Source organism: Micrasema longulum, unplaced genomic scaffold, assembly GCF_059751315.1.
Source record: "Micrasema longulum isolate JH-2025_06_02 unplaced genomic scaffold, ASM5975131v1 h1tg000013l, whole genome shotgun sequence".
Lineage (NCBI taxonomy): Eukaryota > Metazoa > Arthropoda > Insecta > Trichoptera > Brachycentridae > Micrasema > Micrasema longulum.
The window spans coordinates 304687-327990 of record NW_028277221.1 but is presented as its reverse complement, the minus strand read 5'-3'; the positions used below and the strand labels follow the sequence as shown (position 1 = coordinate 327990).

The 23304-nt window shown below is 31.0% G+C and overlaps 1 protein-coding gene across 1 annotated transcript in view; it reads left to right on the top strand.

Annotated features, from left to right (window-relative positions):
* LOC148285689 (very long chain fatty acid elongase 7-like) overlaps window positions 1-22947 on the top strand; it is a 32098-nt gene extending 9151 nt beyond the window's left edge. Inside the window, exons 2-6 of the mRNA XM_088237399.1 lie at window positions 15180-15266; window positions 18315-18505; window positions 19989-20075; window positions 21105-21404; window positions 22553-22947. Coding sequence (XP_088093525.1) covers window positions 15209-15266; window positions 18315-18505; window positions 19989-20075; window positions 21105-21404; window positions 22553-22849 — 933 coding nt within the window. The 5' untranslated portion in view covers window positions 15180-15208 and the 3' untranslated portion in view covers window positions 22850-22947. The remainder of the gene's footprint in view (window positions 1-15179; window positions 15267-18314; window positions 18506-19988; window positions 20076-21104; window positions 21405-22552) is intronic.
* The last annotated feature ends 357 nt before the right edge of the window (window positions 22948-23304 follow it).

The window sequence follows — 23304 nt, the reverse complement described above, 5'->3', positions numbered from 1 at the left end:
TAAAACTTTGGAACGAATTTTATTACTTTACCAGCTGTTTTAAAATTGTTGAAGAACAAAACCATCTAAAATTCTTTTGTTTTCGTGTTTTAAGCTCGGACTACATGGGTCAGAAAATGGCACATGATCTTGTGCAGATCCTTGTACAATAATTATTATTATGCGCCATAGATCTTGGTTTAAATATTTGCTGAATAATTGGACGAATTCCAATTTTTCTGAGTTTGACAGATTTCACCTAATATATGCAAGATACGGTGCAGTATTCACTGTACCAAATCTTGTACCATTTTCTTTTTCTTCGTCATCTGACAATTTAAGTGGCCACTTGTGGCCACTTAAATTGGCCAATCTCACCCACGTGATAAAGGTTTCAGCGCTTTTACTTCACAAAAGTCAACAGATGCAAGAGTTGAGGAAATGTGGATGTTCAAACATGAACAGAATGGTGAATGTTACACAGTGTGTAAAGTGGCCACTTAAACCAGCTAATGACAGGTCATAAGCCCTGTAAATGCCTAGACTTCCATATTCCCCTCTTAAAAATGTTTTCTCTCTCCGTTGAAATAAATTTTAATGTATCTTGTGTTGTAAATACTATATTAGAATATAATATTAAATGCTCAAATTCCTGTATTGTTAAAACTTCTAGTAGACTGAAAATAAGAATTTAAGATCACATAATAGCCCAGGAATATTTACATAATAATAAATATTTCTTTTTTTTATGCTTGCTTACTGTTTCTTTACGCTTTATTAACTGTTTTGGTAACTGGTTAACTGAGCTTCGATCGGTTTGGTACAAAAAGGGTGTTTGATGGTAAATTACAAAATTCAAACTGTTATAACTTTTGAAAGCAAACAGCTAGAAAAACTTGAAGTATGGTGTTGAAGTAACGGAAGTTGCAGATTTCCAAATTATAATAAAGAGCGGCACGCTTTTGCTATCGGCGGTTACATTTGTGAATTTTTCAACACCGAATCACTTCCACGAGTGTGTACCACCTTTTTATCAGACAGACAGTATTTTGTAGACCTTTATTACTTTGAAAATGTAGTAAAAAAAGTGATATTTCCCTATTCATGTGATCCGTGATCCGAAATACAAACTTTCGATAGTGTTCATTCAATCCATATAGTAAAATTAAGCAATAGCAAAGCATTGCCGGGTTTAGCTCGTAATGTAAAAAAGCTGTGAAATTATGCTTTTTTCGTTCTACATGAAAAAAAAAAATAAATGCGTTTAAACTTTTTTTGTGACACAAAGGAATGACAAAAAACGCTAATGAGGTTAATTAGTTAAACCTCAAATCGATCATTGTGGTTTAGATACCAAGATTTGGTCAATGCACCGCACCGCATTTAATGTCAATGCACCGTAAGTAAGTACACACTTATTTTAAGAAGATTAAATTTACGTCATCACATTTACTAACGCGTAGAAGATTATTCGTTTATTTATTTTTTTCTAATTTTCTTCATATCACACTAAATCATCGGAACATTTTGATTTTCATTGTTTAATTGATTCATCGTCATTCCTTTTCCTCAGCTAATAGTACAAAGGGCAGTGCATTGGTAAACCAATCGCAACGTACTTGATAATAATTTTTAGTACATGAAGGTAAGATGATCAGTCTTTCGCTTCAGGTACCAGTCCAGAGACTATAAAATATAACCACAATAGTTGCATCTTCTGCGTAGCATGTGACATTAACGACCTTATCTCCCTTAGTTTTAGATTCACCACTTCCTCCATTCTAAAAAGCGTTTTGTTTTTATGAATTTATATTGTTTGTGTAAAAAAAGTTTTTTGACTTATGTATTTTATTTTTTTATTTATTATCATATTATATCACATACACAAAATTATAATTAATACAAAGTTCATTTGACTATCTAACAAGGGTGGTTTACCCCGTTCTAAGACATTGAAAATATTTGAAAATAGTAATCAATATATCATCATTCCCTTTCCGCACCTAATGATGCATAAAGCACTGCATTAGTACACCAATCGCAGCGTATCTTGAACATTTTTGTGACATGAAGGCAACATGATCAGTCTTGCACAGGCACCAGTCCAGGGACTATGAAATATTCTAGTGTAAAAACTCCCTTTTAAATAAGTATTTTATTTCAACCATGTTGGGAATCGAACCCAAGACCTCTTGCATGGTAGGCAAACGCACTGACCATTACACCACGAGGCCGATAATTGTTTAGAAACAGTTATAAAGATAGTGGACAAAGTGAAAAACAAAGTAAAAAATTGAGTAAAAACATGGTAAAAATGTAGTAAAAACATGGTATTTTTTTTGTTAAAACGTAGTAAAAAATGAAGCAAAAACATAGTAAAAACGTAGTAAAAACTAAGTAATAGTTGTAGTACAAACATAGTATAAAAACCTTTTTAAAAAAATTCAATCCCAGTAAAATGCGAAGTAAAATGTATTGTGATGTATATATTTTTTATTTATTTTATAAATTTATTGCAAAAAAATTGTATACATACTTAATAACAGAATTTTTACATAAAACTAATTAATGTAAAATGAAAACGAAGTGTTCTCTGTTTATGATAGTCTCCATCTAACATGGCTCAGCCTGTTCTAAGATGGAGATTTTTTATCTTTAGAGCATAAGTAGTCCTATACTTATAAAACAATAACTATAAAAAAAACTAAAACTACTTAATTAAAAATGCTTAGCTAATCTAATTTATTTATTTATAAACTGTTTTTTAAATATTAATATTATTTAAGTACCGAATTGAGTCGCACCAACTCCTGGGAATGTTATTTATTTGTATTTAACTTTGTGTTATATGGTTTATGTAATAAATAAATAAAAACAGAGTATTGGGCGAACGTGTAGATTGTAGATGTTTATGAAGCACGTTCTCGCGGCCTCGGGGTGCGCTTTTGCTATGCTATGCGAGAGAGGGGGGGGCTCCGGTCACATCCTTAGTAATTATTTATTTCTTCAAAATGCTGTGATATCTTTAGTATTTTTCCTAAAAAATTAAATCCATAAAAAAGCAATAATACCGTAAGATATAGTTTTATTCCGGTACCATACAGAGCGATGTGGTATTATATGATAATTTTACAACTCTAGTTAGGATATCGGATACTCATTATCATCATCATCATTCTCTTTCCGCACTCATGGTGCATAGGGCACTGTATTGGTACACCAATCGCAGCACATCTCAATCAATTTTGTTACATGAAGGTAAGGTGATCAGTCTTACGCTACAGGCACCAGTCCAGGGACTATGAAATATTCTAGTGTGAAAACACCCTCGGGAATCGAACCTGAGACCTCTTGCATAGTAGACAAACGCGCTGATCTCTGGCGTGGATACTCAGTAAATAACAAACGAATTTCAACAAAAGTGTCAGAAACGATATATCTAAAATAATGATACATTAGTTTTAATTGATCAAATTTTTGAAGATCCTCATTACGTTTTACACTGTTTTTACTTATATAAAAATATAATTTGTTCTAGAGCTACTATGTATATTTTACTATGCTTTTTATTGTATATATATATATTAATATGTCTTACTATGTTTCTTATTATGTATTTTGTTTTTACTATGTATTTTACTGAGTTTTTTAATATGTTTTTTTACTATATTTTTCACTATATTTTCACTATGTCTGCCACCTTTATTTATTTTTTCTATGAATTGATCAATGTTCATCATCTTAGAACGGGGTAAATCACTCTATTTCGACAGCCAAATCAAATTCGTATTAATGTATAATTTTATGTATATGATATGATAATAAATTAATAAAAGAAAATAATAAAAAAATGTATCAACATATATTTCGGTACGTCAGAGGTATAGAATCCTATGCCCCATTTGTTGTTTTTTTCAGGGAAAATAAAAAAATAAAACGATCTCCATGACCGAATTATATTTTGTATTTCTTTTTTTTAAAAAAATAAAATTTTCATCAAATTGATTTATATACCTTAAAAATGATGTGTATGGATTACTTTGATTAAGAATTAGCCGAATTTGCAATTTTAATACTTTGCATGCCTCCGATAACTGTTATTATAAAAATCCGATCTAAAACTATTTTGGCAGTTTTGTTATACCTGCAGATAAACAAAAAAGTGTGTTTTGTCGAAAATGGTGCTTAGTATCCTATAACTCTGACGCACAGATTTTAAATTCAGAAAAAATTGCTGACGGTTTTTGATTACGTATAAGGTGATTACGTATAATCACATGCAGAGTATTTTAATCATCTGATAAATGAAGTCTTACGCTTCAGGTACCATTTTAGGGGCAGTAAAATATTGCAGTTTCAATGACCATGAAAATCAATATTTTTTTTTATTTGAAAATTTATTTATAAACCCTTACGGATTATTACATTCATTTTACAAAAAAATAATATAAACATTTTCATTCATACTCTGTTGTTCAAAATAATATTTTTTACATCTTTTGAAAAGTTTGTCTGAGTCTTTTGTTTAGTTTTGTCTGGTAGTTTATTGTATAATTTCAGTCCCTGGTTCATTAGTCTTGATTGTCCTTGTCTTGTTTCAGAAAGTTGTATATAGTATTTGTCTGATATTCTCGTATTATGTCCATGTTGACTACAATTTTTTACAAGTTTTAGTTCTTCGTCTACAATTACATTAGTGGCTAATTTATGGATAAATTTAAATGATTCTAGTTGAAAGAGTTCAGTTATATTTAATTGCTTAGTTTGTTTAAAAAGTTCTCTAGTTGCAGTTAGATAGGGAAGGTCATATACTAACTTTAATATTTTATTTTGTTGTCTTTGTAGTCTGTTTATGTCATTTTGATATCCTGCTCCCCATAGTAGTTGCGTATAACATATTTTAGTTTTTACATAGGCTTCATACATTAGAATTTTTACCGTTTTTTGAACAAAGTTTTTGATTTTTAAAAAAAGACTCGATAATGTCGCCACTTTGCTAATTAAATTGTTGATATTATTTCACTTCTTCCCTGCCAGGAGTCGAACCCAGGACCTCAAGAGTGAATATTCAAACATAGGAAAAATGGTAAATGTTACACAGTGTGTTAAGTGTCCACTGAAACCATCCAATGACAGGTCATAAGCCCTGTAAGTACCTAGACTTCCATATTCTCTTCTCTTAAATATTCTCCATCCTTGTTGTAATTTGATAATCTTAATGACTCCTTAGGGGGTGAAATCCAATCTTTTTTCTGCAAACAATTAGACAAACTCAAAATATTACTTACATAGTTAGAAAGTTTTATACGATTTATACAAAGGAAGCATTTTTAAATCATTGACTCAAAACATTTTTCTTTTTACAACACCAAAACTTGCAATCTTATTATTTACCCGGGTATTCCATTTCTGTAGCTCAATCACAAATAACTATCAATGTGCTTAAAACATGCTAAGCATTTAAACGATCACAATAAACAATAATGAGCATGCTTAAGTTATCGCAGTCATAAGTCTTAGTCAACGCTCGTGTCGGTTTGTTTTTTGTTTTCCTCGTAAATAAATACAGTTCATTGGCGAAAAATCGGGATTTACGATAAAAAATAATACAGTGTATTGCATTTGCAAAATAGTAAGGAGTGTCTAATACAAAAAAGTGAAAATTAAATTACACTTACTATGGCAACTGCTTTTCTTGACATTTGGCTTGACAACCACCGGCGCCGGCTAAATGCAATAAATAGCATGATAAATAATAAATAAATAAATAAAAATAGCAGTTAAGGAGTATTTTCCACATTTACACCGGTGAAATTCAAATTTGTGATTGCGCAGCAGGATGGTACGTCACGATACGTAAATATTTTGACATTTAATATTCGGTATTTACGGATGTTGCATTGTGATCGCGAATACGATAAACAACCATGGTGAGAAATTGTTCACGTCGCTTATCAGCACTTCGATAATTATTTGTGATTGAGCTACTGAGACATATTACATCGGCTGGTTTATATGTCAGGTCAGAAGCTTTGTAAATGCCTAGACTTCGTGAATCTTCATCTTCTGGCTGAGCAACATGGTCTCCGGGACTTATTTATTTATTAAGTACTAACTGAACACGGCCACGCTTCGCTGTGGCTTTGTCTGATATTAATTATTAAGGGAGTAAATAAAAATAGTTTAAGAACTAAACATCAAATTTATCTAGTGACAATTCTGTAAAAGGAAATGCAATGTTCCGTAAAATTTTCAGTCAATCCTAAAATGGCCACTTAAAACAGCAAATAACAGGTCACAAGCCCTGTAAATGCCTAGACTTCCAAATCCCTTCTCAAAAACATTTTTTCTCGCTATTGCAACAAATTTTGTTTTAAAAAAAAATCAAATATTAATAAATTTTATATAAGGTACATGTTTTTAAAAAAAATTCTATACAGATCTACCTTTATACATCTAGTAAATGTTATCTCTGTTACTCGCCAAAAAAAGAGACTAACTCTTGTGCTTGGAGAGTGACGTAAACTGTTGTAGTTGTTTATTTATAAGAGTTTATATAATTTTAAATATACGAGTTCATGAGAAAAAAATAAAAACATAGAATATATAAAAAGAAAAAAACATAAAACAATAATACATTCATGCTTATTAAAATTTAATATAGTTTTTAAACGTGTCCAAAAAATTTCTTTAGATTTACTTTAAATTGATTTATTTACACCTTTACTATAATTTTTTACACCTTTGAAGACAATGCTACGAGTATTTTGACCATGACTTGTGTGAAATTAAGGAATTTTAATATTATGTTTATTTGACTTATTCGTAATCATTAAAAATATGGTTAAATATGGTGACATGTCCCATGTACTTACATATATATATATATATATATACATATATTTCTATTCAAATCTACTTTTATTCATCTAGTAAATGTTATAACTGTAAATCTCTAAAAAAAGAGACTAACTCTTGTGCTTGGAGAGTGACTTACACAGTTATAGTTATTTATTTATTAGAATTTATATAATTTTGAATATTCGAGCACACGAGAAAAAAACTTAAAGGATAAAATAGGAAAAACAAAAAACAATAATATATTCATACTAATTAAAATTGAATTGAGTTTTTACACTTGATCAAAAAATTTCGTTAAATTTACTTTAAATGTATTATTGATATATAAGTTTTATTAGTTTCTAGTTTATTAGATTATTGTAATGTTTAACACCTTTGAAGACAAAGGTATTTTGACTATGACTTGGGTGGAATTTAGGAATTTTAATATTATTTTGGTATCTGAGTGACTTACTTATCTCAAATCCTTTGATTTTTTATTCTTTATAAATTTGTATAAAATAATTTATTTTATAAATTGTTTCTACTGAATGAACTTTAAATAATTTATATAGACTTTCTGTATCGAATGTTTCTTTAAAGTTGCTTTAATAATTAATATTTGCACTAATTTAAGAGGTTTTAATATCTAGGCAAAATATTTTTTTTTGCACCACAACTGGCCTTGAGGCCCAATTACAGTTTTGAATTATAGCAGTGTACACCTGGCTTTAGAAAAATCACATTTAGTTTTTGTGTTCTCACCGGGAATCGAATCCAGAACCGTCCATGTGTGAGTCCAGTGGCTTGACCACTACACCACGGAGGCTGCCAATTACATTTCAATTTATACATTACCGGCCTAATCTAATACCAGAGCGTGTTTATTAGACTATGACAATACTTAAATCAAGAAATCAAAATGTGTTAATCGCTCATCCGTAAAAATCTGTATTTTACCAGATGTACATAATAATTATTGTAAATGTTTTTGCAGAGAGTCGAACAATAGCATCTTACAGTTCAAGAGACAGATATTCATACATGTTTGCGTAAATATCAGCTTACGATGCTCGTGATGCAGTTTCTTTGGTATTAGTGAGAAAACGTATTCCCACGAGGATGGGGGGCGAGAAATTGCGGGGGACGAAGCCTTAGGGCTTCTACAATATTATTAAGTGGAGTAGACTGTATTTTAATTTAAATTAAATAAGTGAATATCCTCGATATGTGTTATGCAGTGTCAATCGGTCACAGCCCCAACGTATGAGATGGATTAGGAATGGACGCCACTAACCTTGTTCTTTCTTGGTGGAATTGCTGTGGTCTGACTGGTCAATTGCGAGCGGCACCAACACTAGGACAGACTCCGGACTGGAGCTGAATACTGGTGGTTGGTGGAAACAAAGTTTATGATGCAGCTCACGTTCAACAAAATAAACGCGCGATTCACTACACGAGGTGTTATTGTGGCGGATGATCAAAGGATACTGGTGGGAAGTGAGCAGTGGTTGTGGGTGAAAAGGATGTTGAAGTTACGACAGTATTTTAATACTGCATACCCACATTAATTTGCAACCAGGTATGCATTCAGCGAACGTCCTACATCGCCTATTTACCTGGGAGACTTTTTTCCAACCTGAATCACAACATCGGTTATTTCTCTTTGTTGTTATCTCTTTGTTTTAATAATGAGGGATCTCTTTCAATACCAATTAACCACTTCTTTTTTGCTTCCTTATTCTCAGTAGTAGCTGCTTAATTGTGAGATAATCTAGCATCCGATGTTATAGAGATGCCCTTTTATTATTAACATTTAAATTATGATTGAAACGGCACTATCTAAATTTTAAAGTTTTTTTTCCTCTCTTCCTTTTCTTTTCACTTTAGCTACTCTTCTCCTTGAAGTACATCGAGTATTTTGACATAAATTAATTGCTATTACTTTGAAAAAAAAAATTACGTTCAAATTTTTCAAATATAATAAATGACATGAAAATAATTACATTATACAATAAATCTACAAAATGTTTACATTTATTATGTGTTTTCTCAAATCAAACGATTTGGTTAGGTAGTAATAAATTGCCTTTGCAATTCGCGCACCCTTAAATATATGTAAAAATCTTGTTTTAATGAATAAATAGTCTCTGAAAATTGACAATTTTACAAAATGAAACTGGAATAGAGCGACAAAATAACTTACAAATGCTCGCTTACTTTTGCCGTCTAATTTTAAATGTTTTTAGAAATAAAAGTGGTGTAATGGGATAGACCTTCCGGCTTTTCGTATATCTTTGCCTCTAAAACAGTGTGGGGTGAAGGTAAAGATTAATTATTGGCATGGATTAGCTCGAAGTCTTATATGTGATCGTGGTTTTAAATATATTAAATACCATTATTTTACTGGCTGGTTTGTTTTTGCTACATGGATTTATATTATTTTTGTTCAGTTTCTTATACATATGTTTCTTTGTATAACTATTGCAATTGGCTAAGGCCGTGCATATAATAAATACACGTTTACATGTATTCGAGGAAATTCAACACACTTGAATAAAAAAGTTCAATTTTGGACTTGTTATTGCACATGTGCGATTTATTTACTATTTATGGTACGTATGGCATAAATAAAAAGGAACATCAACTGCCACAAACTTAATGCTTTATCAGAATTTTATTGGTAAAGCTCTTACCAAGAATCATCAGGTTGACAGTATATATATATATATATATATATACTGACTTCAGCAAGGCGTTTGATAAGGTTTCACCTAAGGTGATGCTTAGTAAATTTTTTGGTTTGGGATTCCGTGGAACGTTTTTCGAATGGTTTCGGGGCTATCTGTCAGATAGATTGTTGTAAATTAAAATTAAAAGATATTTTCTGATTGCTTCTGTGCAACCAGCGGTCTTCCGCAAGGCAGTCATCTGGGTCCTATATTGTTTTTGATTTTCGTAAACGACATAGCATCATGATTCCGAGATGCTAAAGTTACGCTGTTTGTTGATGATGTTAAAATATACAGAGAGGTAACAAACATAGGCCATTGCGAAAATCTGCAATCTAACTTAAATTGTTTGTATGTGTGGTGTGAAAAGAACAATTTATTCCTTAATGTTGACAAATGTAAAGTTTAGTTTTTTTTCCGAAATAACAACCCATTTGCTTTCAACTACTCTATAACTTTAGAGCGAGGGACCGAAATGACTGATCTTGGTATTATATTTGATGAATAATTAAACTTCATTAAACATATACAGAGCATAACTAATAAAAGCATAAAAACTCTCGGATTTCTGTTGCGAACGATTAGAGACTTTGACTCAGGCTTTGTAATGAAAAATTTATACGTTGAATTAGTACGTAGCTAACTTGAATACAACTCGGTTATATGGTCACCATATTATAAAGTGCATACAAATAATATCGAAAGAATTCAACATAATTCTTTACGTTTCATTAATTTTAAATTAGGTATTCCAGTTGAACATATTAATTATACATACTTAAATAAATATTTAAATTTACACACATTAGAAACTAGAAGAAAATTAAACGATTTGTTATTTTTATTTAAAATATTAAATTCAATATTTGACTGTTCCGAATTGTTAAAACTAATTAACTTGCGAGTGCCCGACCGGATTACTCGATTTAATAAACTCTTATATATAAATGTATCCACAACTAACTACAGTGCACACTCGCTTATAAGGAGAATTCATGTGTTTGCAAACGGAAACGCAAATGATATAGATATGTTTAATACAACACTTTTGAATTTTAAAAGGCAGTGTATCAATTTACTATCTCCAAATTAAAATACTTAAATTATACTATGTTGTTTTATATTGTATGCCTTTTATTAACTTATATATGTATTCTAAATTATTATTTTTCTACATTATTCTAATTTTAAGAATCTTTGGGAAAAAATTAACTTCTTATCTCTCTACTGGAATATATGAATATATGTATTATTTGTAAGATTCGTTTTTATATATTTTCTTTTTCTTATTACTTCATTTTCAATTTTTTGCTACTTTTGTGTAAAATAAATGTCGGTTCTTTATATATAAATATGTGTAAACATGTAAAAGACTTCAAGACGTTTAAATAAATAAATAAATATAAATGCTATACAAACAAAAAGAAACATCATGTATTTGGAAATAAAGTATTTAATTTAACAAAAATGATCTAAATTAGATTAATCTGCGTTTTAAAATTACAAAAAAAAACTTCGTTCATATTTCATGACATTTTATTTTATTTAATCAAAATACGATCACATTACAATGAAACCAGCGAAGACAAGAGACCTAATATATAAATCAAAGTAGTGCAAGGGAAAAGGTAAATGACCTCAAAAACATTGAACGCAATGCATAAACAAGTATAGAAGTACACCATGCACAAAAAAAATGGTCACACTATTCTACTTATTTTTAGTAAAATTCCGCAAAATAAAATATAACAGTTTTTTTTTTGCCATGATTATTGAGACAGTTGATTAGTATTTATTGAAGGTAACATTTAAGAAACAAAAACTTTTTTAGTAATCATTTCGGTAACATGTAACCGGCACTATAGTAACTCAAAAGTTAACCCTTAAACTGCTGAACAACGATATATTGTTGTTGTTAATCCGGGCAGTAAAATTCTAACTTGACGTTGTCACGTCATAATCCCCCAAAAGGTTAACAAATTTGGGAAGGCGTTGCATTTTTCCGTGTATAAAACTCAAAAAACAAACATAAATTATTACATAAAAAATCTTGTTTCGTACACTAGTTACTAATTCAAAAAAACTTCAGCTGTTACATTATGTTCATCTAGTGGTATTTTATTTGCGATTTCGAAATTACTCCGCCTGTGACGTCACAAGTTCTCTGTTGTGAGTTTTCCTGATTGGTGGGTTGGCTTCCCGGTAACTGGAAATGTATCTCAACATTACGTGAATGGTTGATTTCGGATAACTAGTGACGTCATTCGAAGTAGTTTGTTTTTATTAAGATCATTTTTATTATTTTTTTTCATATATTTTCGAGAAACTTAGCCGTACGTCGAAATTCTCTAATATTTAACGCCCGTAAGAAGACATTTTTTGTATTTAATTTAACCTTGCGCTAAACATCCTCATTGTACGTAACGTACGGCCTTCACATGTCGGAAAACAATTTACAATTTCGTAAAATTGTTATATAATATATCTCCTCACAATTTTGAATAATTATCTTTACAACAGTCTAGTCTAGGGAATTTTTATGAAATTTTACCAATTAAATGAACGTATTTTAATTAAGGTTTTCCAATGCACGAGTTTTAGGTAACCGTGTATATTACGAAATTGTGATGTGATTGAATACATTTCAATGGCTCACGTTTCCCATAGCAACATTATTTATCTTTTTTTTAATGCGCTCCAATCGTTGGCCAGTGATTTTGATAAGAACTATTGTTGAATAAGGAAAATTAAAAATAATCTCATTAATAATAACACTAATATTATTTCAAATACAATATTTTTCTATTCTCATATTGAGCTTGTACTGCAGACGTCAGTGAAATAAGGAAAAAATAGACATTTTTGAATACTTGTGATATTTTTTTATTTTAATTTGAAATTACATAAATTCAAATGCATTAATTACATAAAAAGTGGAAACGTGCACAAAGACGTATTTCTTTTTTGAAACAGATTTAAGACAACTAAATAAATGTAAAGGTGGATTGTAATAGAAAACAAATCATGTATCATTTTATGTAACCATATTGATTAAATAAAATAAATTATTAAATTTTTTTAATGTTTTGTTAAGTACCTAACTGATAGTTGATAATACGTAATAATATGTTGTGGATGCATTTTCTTTTGCCGACCCTCCTGAGTTCAAGAAGTTTATTTGAATTAGTACTAGTTTATTAGAATATTTATTATAAAAAATGAGCGCCATTGCTCCAGATTTTGGGTAATGCCTCTCAGGCTAAGGAGTAATGATACCCAAACATGTTTTTGGAAATATATCTAGTAAAATCCATTTTTATTACACTAGTATGCGTGAGATCAGCCTTTTACAATCAATGTAAAGACTACAATTACAAATTAGCATTGATTATCCCTATTTATATGTGAGATCAGCCTTTTATAATTAAAAAAATAAAGTCAAATCTTCAATACTAAATAAACTTCAATTATTATTATTATAAGCAGCTATATATTCAGCTTCGCGTACAAAAATTGAAGGGTTGGGTCTCATAAAGCCATGCACCTAATCCAATGCAGCTGTTTTGCTGCTTCGATCAAAAATATTTTTGATATTGCTGAGCTCAGCATATTTATAAACATGTTTACGCAAATCTGTGACACTGAGTCCAATGTCATTTTCTTACTGTGGGGTGAAAATGGGCTTCCGAACTAGTCTTGGGTTGCTCATATTTTCATTTTTTTGTCGATCCCTCAAAGTAGTAAATGGTTTGTTGAATTTTTTTGTTGCTTTTCTTTTGGACATCTCTTCTTCAATCGAAGTTTAAGCAGATTGGAGGTCTTTTATGCTCCAAGCCGCTTTAACGGTGGTTTTTTGACGGTTTCTGGGCATTTATAAGAGAAAAAAGTCACTACAAGGTGTAATGGCGCTCAGACAAACGGTCGTTTTGTATTTAACTTGAAATTTAAAAACATTCAAATACAGTTGTTTAAAATTAGTTGCATTACCATGAAATAGAATGGTATTGTATTCAGAAAAGTCTTATCAATAATTAAATAAGTATTAAAATTCTGGACTTACCGACAAAAATACCAAACCAAAAATTATATCAGCGCAGTCGTATAAAAAGAAATGTATTTCACGATCGCGTGCCATGAGCTGACTGGCTGCACGTATCGCTGCCTATTAGGAACCCCCGCCCTCCACGCTTCACGCGACGCACAGTGTTGCTATATTCCATTTTGACAAAGCTACAGGGGTGAGCGCCATTACTCAGTGAGCGCCATTTCCCCTGTCTACCCTACTAATAATTAATAATACTAGCAAGAAACTGTGTCAATATGTTTCTTTTTTGGGTGATACCGTGTGTTTTAAATTTGTTCTGATGTTTCGGCTACCATTACAGGAGCCATCTTCAGGGTAAATTGACCCTGTCTACTTTGTACCAAGGCGTTGTAAAGAGTTCTCAGCACACGAGTATTTTCGAAAACCCTGGCAAGACGCAAAACGAATCCTAATATCATAAATGATTGCCTCTATGCGATTATGAAATGTCAGGGTGCTTACAAATCTAACGCCCAGATCCTTAACATTCGATGTTTATATTAGACTCTGGTCGTTCGTTTTGTAGCAAAAGAATAGAGTTTTTTGGGCCCTAGTGAAATACGCGACCGAACACTTCAAAACATTAAACTTACGTTTGTTTTGCCTTCCCCATGCACATTTATTAGATATATCCACTCGGTAAAGTCGAAAATCATCCAAAGTTACGACTTTAAGAAAAGTTTTGAATCATCCTCAAATAACAAAAATGAGAGAACTACATCGGACCCAGGTTAGAGCCTTAGGGGACATCAGATAAAGTCTTGAAATTATTGTTTCATGCTAGTGTGTAAAAAGGCCAGTTAAACAAGCCGATTACAGGTCACAATCCTCCCATATATTCCCTTTCCAAAAATATTTTATCTCACTGGTGCAATTAATTTCAAAATTAATAACTCCCCGTAAAGATCCAGCCTTGTCTACAAACATTTGGACATACTCAAAGTGTTGTTGAATCTTTAATACGTACATTATGATTGATTACATTTTAAAGTGTTTTAATATTTGACCGACCGTTTTCTATTTACTGTATTCGTATGCAGTTGTATGTCCAGCAACCGAGCCCATAAATAAAATTAGTTGATGAGCGGATCTAATCAAATTAATACGATGTGCATACTCCATATTATATCAAATATTGTTAGAGGTACAATAGAGTATTTCGTTATAATAGAAACCTTAAGTATTCCAAAGGTATTACTGTGATATTGCAACATCATAATATATTCACACTGCCTGGTGAGGGCGTCTACCACGTGACCTTCTTCGTGACTTCTCTTCGTCGCCACTTGGGGGCACTGCAGGCACGATAACTAGGACCACGTGATCCTAGCGTTCACAGCGCTACAAAATGCCCTTAATGATATGGAAGGTCTTTTTAGTAGATATGTACGGCTATTAAAATGTTTTATCCATAATTCAATTTAATCATTAAAATACATATTTTAGGAATTTAAGGATCTTTCCGCTAACAAATTTGTCAAATACATTTAAAATATTATTTAGTTTGAGCAGATTTTATAAATAAATTTTTTCTTTATTTTCAGTGGGGTTAAATTTGGATTAAAAACTCGAAATGTCATCCATAATACGTTCAATTAGTGAAAACTACAAGGTCTGGCAAACGGGACACAGTAAGTATACTACATAATATTATATCTTATGTGTAAACATTTTATATTTATATTTCCAGCAATATTTTTTTATTTTTTTTTATAAAGAAATATTAACGTTCTTATGATTTACCCAAATATTTCATTTTGAGGGCTATTTTCAACTACTACTACTACTACCATCACGCCATTTCCCCGTAGGGGTAGGCAGAGAGAATGGACCGCCACACACGTCTATCCTGGCATACACTCCTAGCCTCTTCCACATTCATACATCTTGTCATACATGTCCTTCGGTTCTGTCTGCTTTTGACATGACCAGACTTAAGATTTTGGTTTATCTGATCATGCCACGTCTTCCTTGGTCGTCCTCGTCTAACGTTGCCGTTCATTTTTGCCATATATACTTGTTTTACCATTCTCTCGTCGTCCATTCGTTCTACGTGACCAAACCATCTCAACGAGTTGTAAATAACTCACTATTAAAAAATGGAATCAAGTTGGGGTAGAGTGGGATTCGAATCACGGACCTTTGGTCCACGAGTCCGAGACACTAGCCACGGGACCACAACCCGATTTAAACATCTCCCCTTAAGACGTCGAGTAACTTTCCTCAACTACGTAAGCCCACGTTTTTAGTGGTTGAAATTTTTGTTTTGTTTTTAACGTTTAATCATGGCAGGCGAACTAATTAAATAGTAAGATATATTAATATTAAAAGCATTAACTTTGTCATCAAACATTTTACTAAATGTAATAAAATATTTTTATTGTGTGAAACCGGTTGACATAGAAAAGTCGGTAAGTTATTTAATAACGTCGAGTAAATAGTGAGATTATTTAGAAATTATGTTTTCATATTCATTTTTAGTCATAGTTTACACATCTTTAAACTGAATTTTACTCATTCTAAAGTACAAAATATGTTTGTATTTTCATACAAAATACAGCGAAGCGATATTTATTTATTTATATAATTTACATAAACGCTCGGAGGGCTTTTACAAGTATGACATAGATAAAATATATCGAGTAAGAAATAAAATATAGGATTTAGTACATTCAAATACATATTCCTACATGTAACTAGTAAGAAAACATAATTAAAAAACACATACATATATATATATAAAGATGACATGATACACATAAATATTTTAAAACATTTAAATAAATCAATATACGAAAAACTTTTTTTAAGATACGCTAATCAAAAATTCTACAGTTGTAAGCGGGAAAAAGAGAAAATTGCCCCAGAAAGTGCCACAATACACCACAGCACATTTTGACATAACAATGTAATTCTACTTTCAGTTCTGTGCAAACATCAATACTTATTTGATAACAATATTTAATAGTATATTGACTATGTCTTTATAAATAAATAAATGTTTTTAGTTTATTATAGAAAATAAAAGACGAGTGATACTTAAATCCACTAATTTGGAATATCCAGTGACCGGTTTCATCGCTTTCGCGACATCTTCTAGACTGGTATCTTTATTAAGAAATTCAATGTATTTATACAAAATAGAGGTAAGGATAGAGAATTCAAAATTATATGAAAGTAAATTAATGTGAATTTAAGTATCACTCGATTTTTATTTTCTATAATAAATTACAATGAACTTCCATCAATATTTTTTTACTTTCAAACTTAAATGTTTGTATATAAGATTGGATTTCACTTCCAAATTAATTGAATACCTTATGACAATCCATTATTATATTGGAATTTTTTGACAATATGCTCATTTTTTTTCTTGTGTACCTTTATTTTTATTATCATTTTACTTTGAATAACTTTTTTATTATATCTTATGTAATTTCACATCTTTTTTCTGTACATTTTGTGTTTTATTCTTAAGTATGTGAGCATGTATTTCTTTTTTATTGAAATGCGCCTTGGGCGTTAATGAACAAAATAAATAAATAATCATAGTAAAAATGGCGAGGGAAAAAAGCAACAAAAAAAATACTGAAAATCATAGTGTTTTATCAATTTTTTTTTTGAACAAATTAAATAATATTATATGCCTAGTCTGGGCTAAAATAATTTTGAATTTCGAATTAAAGCTGTGATCCGTTCATGTGATTGTATTTTATAGGGACTAATAATGTTTGTCCTCTTACTACCCGTTTGGAGTTAAATTCATTTTTATTCGTCTGCTTCGCTACTTAAAACTCTCAACTTATAGTTGAATTTTACATTTTGATTAAATCCCTCTAATGCTTATTATGTATATTTTATATTGAAGATTCCGAATATAGGAATCGTATTTCTATTGGTTTCTATGATACGTACAATACAATACACAAAGTAGGGGTAAGCTGCTGAATTCTTTACATGTGCGGATCAAAAAGTGCAAAATTTGATACGCTTTTTAAACAATTAAATTGACGTGTGTCTCAAAATTTAAAAAACAATCAATTATAATACAGATACCACAAATTCCATAGACTCTACAGAGGAGTTGATCATCAGTATTGGAGTTGTAGTCAATCATAAATTTATTTCGTATAAATGTCAAAATAAATTATTCTCATGTTCAATTTTAAATAGTCTCTTTTACAGTATTCTTCCATTCTGTTAAAGTCGTCTTGACGTTTGACACAATCTACATACGATTTTGTATTAAGATATGTTTTTATGTCATTTGCGGAAAACAGAAAGTGAGAAACTCAGTATTTTGTATACAAACATTTGGACAAACACAAAATATTTTAATAATGAACAATAATTGTAGCAAATGCGACCACTGAGAAACACCGGGGGGCATATTTACAAACTCTGATAAAAACCCATTTATGGCCACTGATTGAGGTATATTGGTTAGATATGAGACAAGTCATATGTGCAGATCGCCATGATAGTAAATAATTTGCATAATATTTCCTTAAATATATAAATATTCGTGCATGCTGAATATAATGTCACTAATTTCTTGAGTTTGTAGATAGATAGAAAATGTGCAAAAAAATAAGAAATTTGATTATTTTTAGAAATAAGTTATTGCAAAAGAGTTTTATCTGAAATATCTAATAATATCTGATTGTTTCTTTTTGCAGGTCCAGAAGTAGACAAATGGATCTTAATGGACAATCCTGGAAATGTGATAATGATAGTATTAGCTTATTTAGCCTTCGTATTAAAGATAGGTCCTGCAATAATGAAAAACAGACCAGCAATGGAGTTAAGAAAATCTATGATAGTTTATAATGGCGTACAAGTTTTATTTTCAACTATGCTCGTTTGGATGGTAAGATAATATTTTAAACACAATAAAACATAGATAAGAAGTAACAAAACTGGGTGCATGTACATATTTTAATTCTAATTAAATAAATAAAAAACGGTTAATTTACAATCGAGGTATGATTGGACGTTAAACACTGCCACTGCACTGGAACAAAACATCAGAATTTATTTAAAAGAATAAATAAATAAAATAAACATTTGAATGTACTAAAAAAATTATTGATCTTTTTAATCAATAAACAAACAATACTTTATTTTATTCTCATTCAGTCTACTGCTCATTTATACCTTTTTAATAATCCATACTATATTTTTGAGCAGGTAAGTAAAAAATATATATATATATATATTGTGTATTGTATCAAATAAACTTAAGAATGTAAATACTTATATTTAAATGAGTTTTTGGATTTAAAAGTGTGTCAAAAAGAATAAAATAATTCATTTAGAATTTTTTATTCGCAGATTCGGTATTCTACGCTGCCAACGTACGTCTTACATTTTTTTCTGAATATAAAACATAGTTTTATATGCAAAGCTTTAAATATAAGAATACTGTTGGCTTCTTTAACGACGACATAATATATTTGAATTTATAATATTCAATAACAGATTTAATGGATCAATAGAAAAAAAAACACTCGTAATAAAAAAAATCGCACTCGTGATTAAATTCATAATTTTAAATATTCCTTGTCTGTTTGGATTCTTTTATGCATGTTTTGGTAGATCTGATGACTAAGTAATGTTTCCAAGTAAAGTATAAAAATAAAGACTTAGGATATATTTAGAAATAGGTTTTTTTCTAGGTAGTAGTTCCGCTACCGATATTCTCGTACCCGACATATTTGATACTGTCGGTACTGTCTTTATTGGCCCTAGCATACAATTACATTTGCTTGATCAATTTTTGTAAAGCATAGACTTATATTTTAAACTTAGAAATATAAAAATAATAAAAAAACTAAAACAGTAGTTAATCCTTGCCTATAAATTACCTGGTCCATGAAGAAGTATAGAAATTGAAAAAATAATATTTTCAGGCGTTGCCTAGTATGTAGGTGAAATAATTCAATTAGATGAATCTCACCCGCATAAATAAAGGTTTCAGCTCTTTAACTTCACAAACATCAACAGATGAAAGAATTGAAGGAATATATATGTTCAAATATAGGCAGAATGGTAAATGTTACACAGTGTGTAAAGTGGCCACTTAAACCAGCCATTGACAGGTCATAAGCCCTGTAGATGCCTGGACTTCTATATTACCTTCTCTTGAATGTTCTTCATTTCTGTTGTAATATGTTAATATAAACAGCTCCCCAGGGAGTTGAATCCAGTCCTTGTCTACAAAAATTCGGACAAACTCAAAATATTGTTAAATAATCTTAGTTACCAAATTTATCTCAAAAAAGCATACAGATAAATCAATTCATTAAGAATGATGTTCATATTATTAAACATATGTTTTTGATGTTTTTTAGGCATTACGGGTAGATATTCCACTGAATTCGTTGTTTTCAACATCTTGCAGCCAAAGAATAATTCACTCCCCACGAAATAGAGCTTTGGTAAGTTTTCTTTTAAATAAAATATGTAACTCACGTCTTTTAAACACGGTATCATCTTAGCCTGAATACAACGCGCCATGTACAAATTATATTTGGAGCAGGAATGAAAGGATGTCCACTCATTTTAATGAAAATATAAAACTTTTTTGTTTTTTGAAGGATGGTAATGTGATATGGATATGTTCGAAACTAGACAGGGGTGGACTAAAAGAAATATAGGTTATTTGTTATTTTTTTCTTTTAATGAATCGCTTTTTTAATTTCTGAGATTTCCAAGTTGACTTATTTTAATATCTTATTTTCAACATGAAGAACTTTTTATCTGAAGAAATTATGATTATTTTCTATCAGATGGTATGCGAATTCAGAAAAATTGTTATTATTTAGGCACCTTAAGTGTTTAAATTTATTTCAACAGAGAGGGAAAACGTTTTTGAGAAGGGAATATGGAAGTCTAGGCATTTACAGGGCTTATGATCTGTCATTGGCTGGTTTAAGTGGCCACTTTACACACGGTGTAACATTCACCATTCTGCCCATGTTTGAACATCCACAATTCCCTAAATTCTTCCATCTGTTGACTTTTGTGAAGTAAAAGAGCTGAAACCTTTATCACGTGGGTGAGATTCATCCGGCTGAACCAAATCACCTACAAGGCAACGCCTGAAAACAATTTTCCAATTTTTATACCTCTACTTTTACCAGGTAGTAATTCAACAATGTTTGAGTTAAACCAGCCAATGACAGGTCATAAGCCTAGACTTCCATATTCCTTTCTCAAAAACGTTTTTCCTCTCTGTTGAAATAAATTTAAATATGAACAACTCCCTAGGGAGAAAATCCAGCCAGTCTGCAAGCATTTGGACATACCTTAAGTATTCTTTGATTGCTACTTTCACTCAAAAAATTTTAAATTATATGTACAACTCGTTGAATATGCCCATAAAATTAAAATATTTGGGCAAATCAATAGAATATTTTTGAATGGATTTTTCCGCTTTGATATTTATGTTTGAACTTTTTTTTTAGCTCGCCGATGGAGCATGGTGGTACCATTTCGCAAAGGTCACGGAGCTGTTGGACACTGTCTTCTTCGTTCTCCGAAAGAAGAACCGGCAGATCACGTTCCTGCACGTATACCATCACTCCATGACGATGTTCTTCTCGTGGCTGTTCCTGAAGTACACTCCAGGGGAGCAAGGAGCCATCATTGGCCTCATTAACTCCTCGGTCCACGTCGTCATGTACGCATACTACATGATAGCAGCCATGGGGCCAGCTTATCAGAAATACATCTGGTGGAAAAAATACATAACTGTTATCCAATTGGTAAAACACAATTTTTGTTAAGCAACTTTGGTAGGTTTCTGGGTTTTTATCCCGGGTGGTTCGAGTTCACCGTCTGGACTGTTGTTAAAGCAAAAAAGTACTGTGAACATACAACAAAAAACCCTAGAAAAATTCTATTTTGAAAAAATACATTTTTTGCCTTCACGTTGGCTTCATGATTTGGGAGCCACGTGAAGTAAAGTATTTTCATAAGATAGAGAAAATCCAAAAGAAGTTTCTGAGATATCTCTATAATATAATAATATTTGACTGATTTATCTAGCGCTATTTTTGTAAAAAATCACGTCAAGGGCGCTTTACAATTGTATCTAAATCTAAACTTATATTCTAATTAAACTTAAGTGATATATTACATTTCCAGATTTAAAATTGAGGGTATGATAGTTTAAAGAAGTGGAATTTTAGTTGGGAGAGAGAGAGTGCTAGTATTATATCCTTCGCTCTACCCGACCGAGTTTCTCTATGGTATGCTTGACTACAACAGTTTAGAGACTAGAAAAAATGTGTATGAATACATTATGATGAGCATTGGTTTGTATGCTTCTGATAAGATAACGTCAGCAAAGATTGTTTCATATTCCGATGTACAAGACCAACCCGCCAATGGTTATGCCTGTTGGAAAGGCTACCGCTATGCTGAACAACACCGCTCTGGATGTTGATCTGTTCCATGTATCCGAAAGGGTTTCCAAGAGCAGGATTCTCCTACGACTTTGACAAGAGTCTTTTTATGTATATACATATGTTATTTTAAATAAATAAATACATTTTATTTTATTTCATTCACGCTGAAACTCTGATGCAATTCAAACCATCAATCGATTATTTTCTTGCAGACTTAAACATAGGATTTTAAATGTGTTATTATGAAATCATAATATACGATAAACCCGCCAAGAAAAATGTTGGCACAAATGAATTGTTCGTGTGTTTCTCATCATTTTACTTCTATACTATGAGAGCAATTACGTCATTACACCAGGATTAATCAGGAGCTTTTTAAAGCACTGACCCCTATTTCTGAGAAAAAAACACTTTGATTTTAACGTCAACCGGTTACGGTAGACGTGTATATACTCAATTTCAATAAAATAAAAGTTTCAAAACGGTAACTTCTTTTGTTACAGGTGCAGTTCTGTCTCATCATCGGTTACATGTCTCTATTATCAATATCCAACTGCGGGCATTCGAAGATCGTCACGTACTTCTTCATAATAAGCACAGCAATATTTTTCTACATGTTCCTAGATTTCTATAGAAAGGCATACATCAAAAGTAAAAAGTCTCTCGGTACCGGAACAGCCACGAATGTTTCCGCTAGTAAAAACTCCGGCGTCGGTTTAGTCGATAAAGAAGCGTATTCCAGAATATCTGAAGATGCCGAGATTTTAACACAAGCTGAAAAGATGCAGAAATCTGAATAAATCTTTAGAATATATTATCCTTTACTGTAAAATACATTATCCCATACTGTTTAATTTACCTAGCAGTACATATTTATGATTAAACTATTTTTATTAAATGAGACTTTTACTTAAACAGACCAATTAAAAGAGTCGAACCAAAGTAGGGAACAAAATGCCGAACACTCTTCTAGTGGAACGGAAGGCCTGTTGACTACTGCCAATAGGCCGGCTTCTCCTGAAGAGTTTTAAGTGGTTTCCTCTCCACATGAGCAAATGCTGAGAAGTTTCCGATTAGTCCACATAAGTATATCCCTCCTGATCCTAACAGTTTAGATGAATTTAAAGAAATTTAATTGCAGGAAAATCCACCGTTTTATATTTAAACCTTGTATATTATAAGCAAGGTAAATAATAAAGCAACTCCCATACAAAAAAAAATAAAAAAATTAAAAGAGTTGAAATGACAAGTGTCA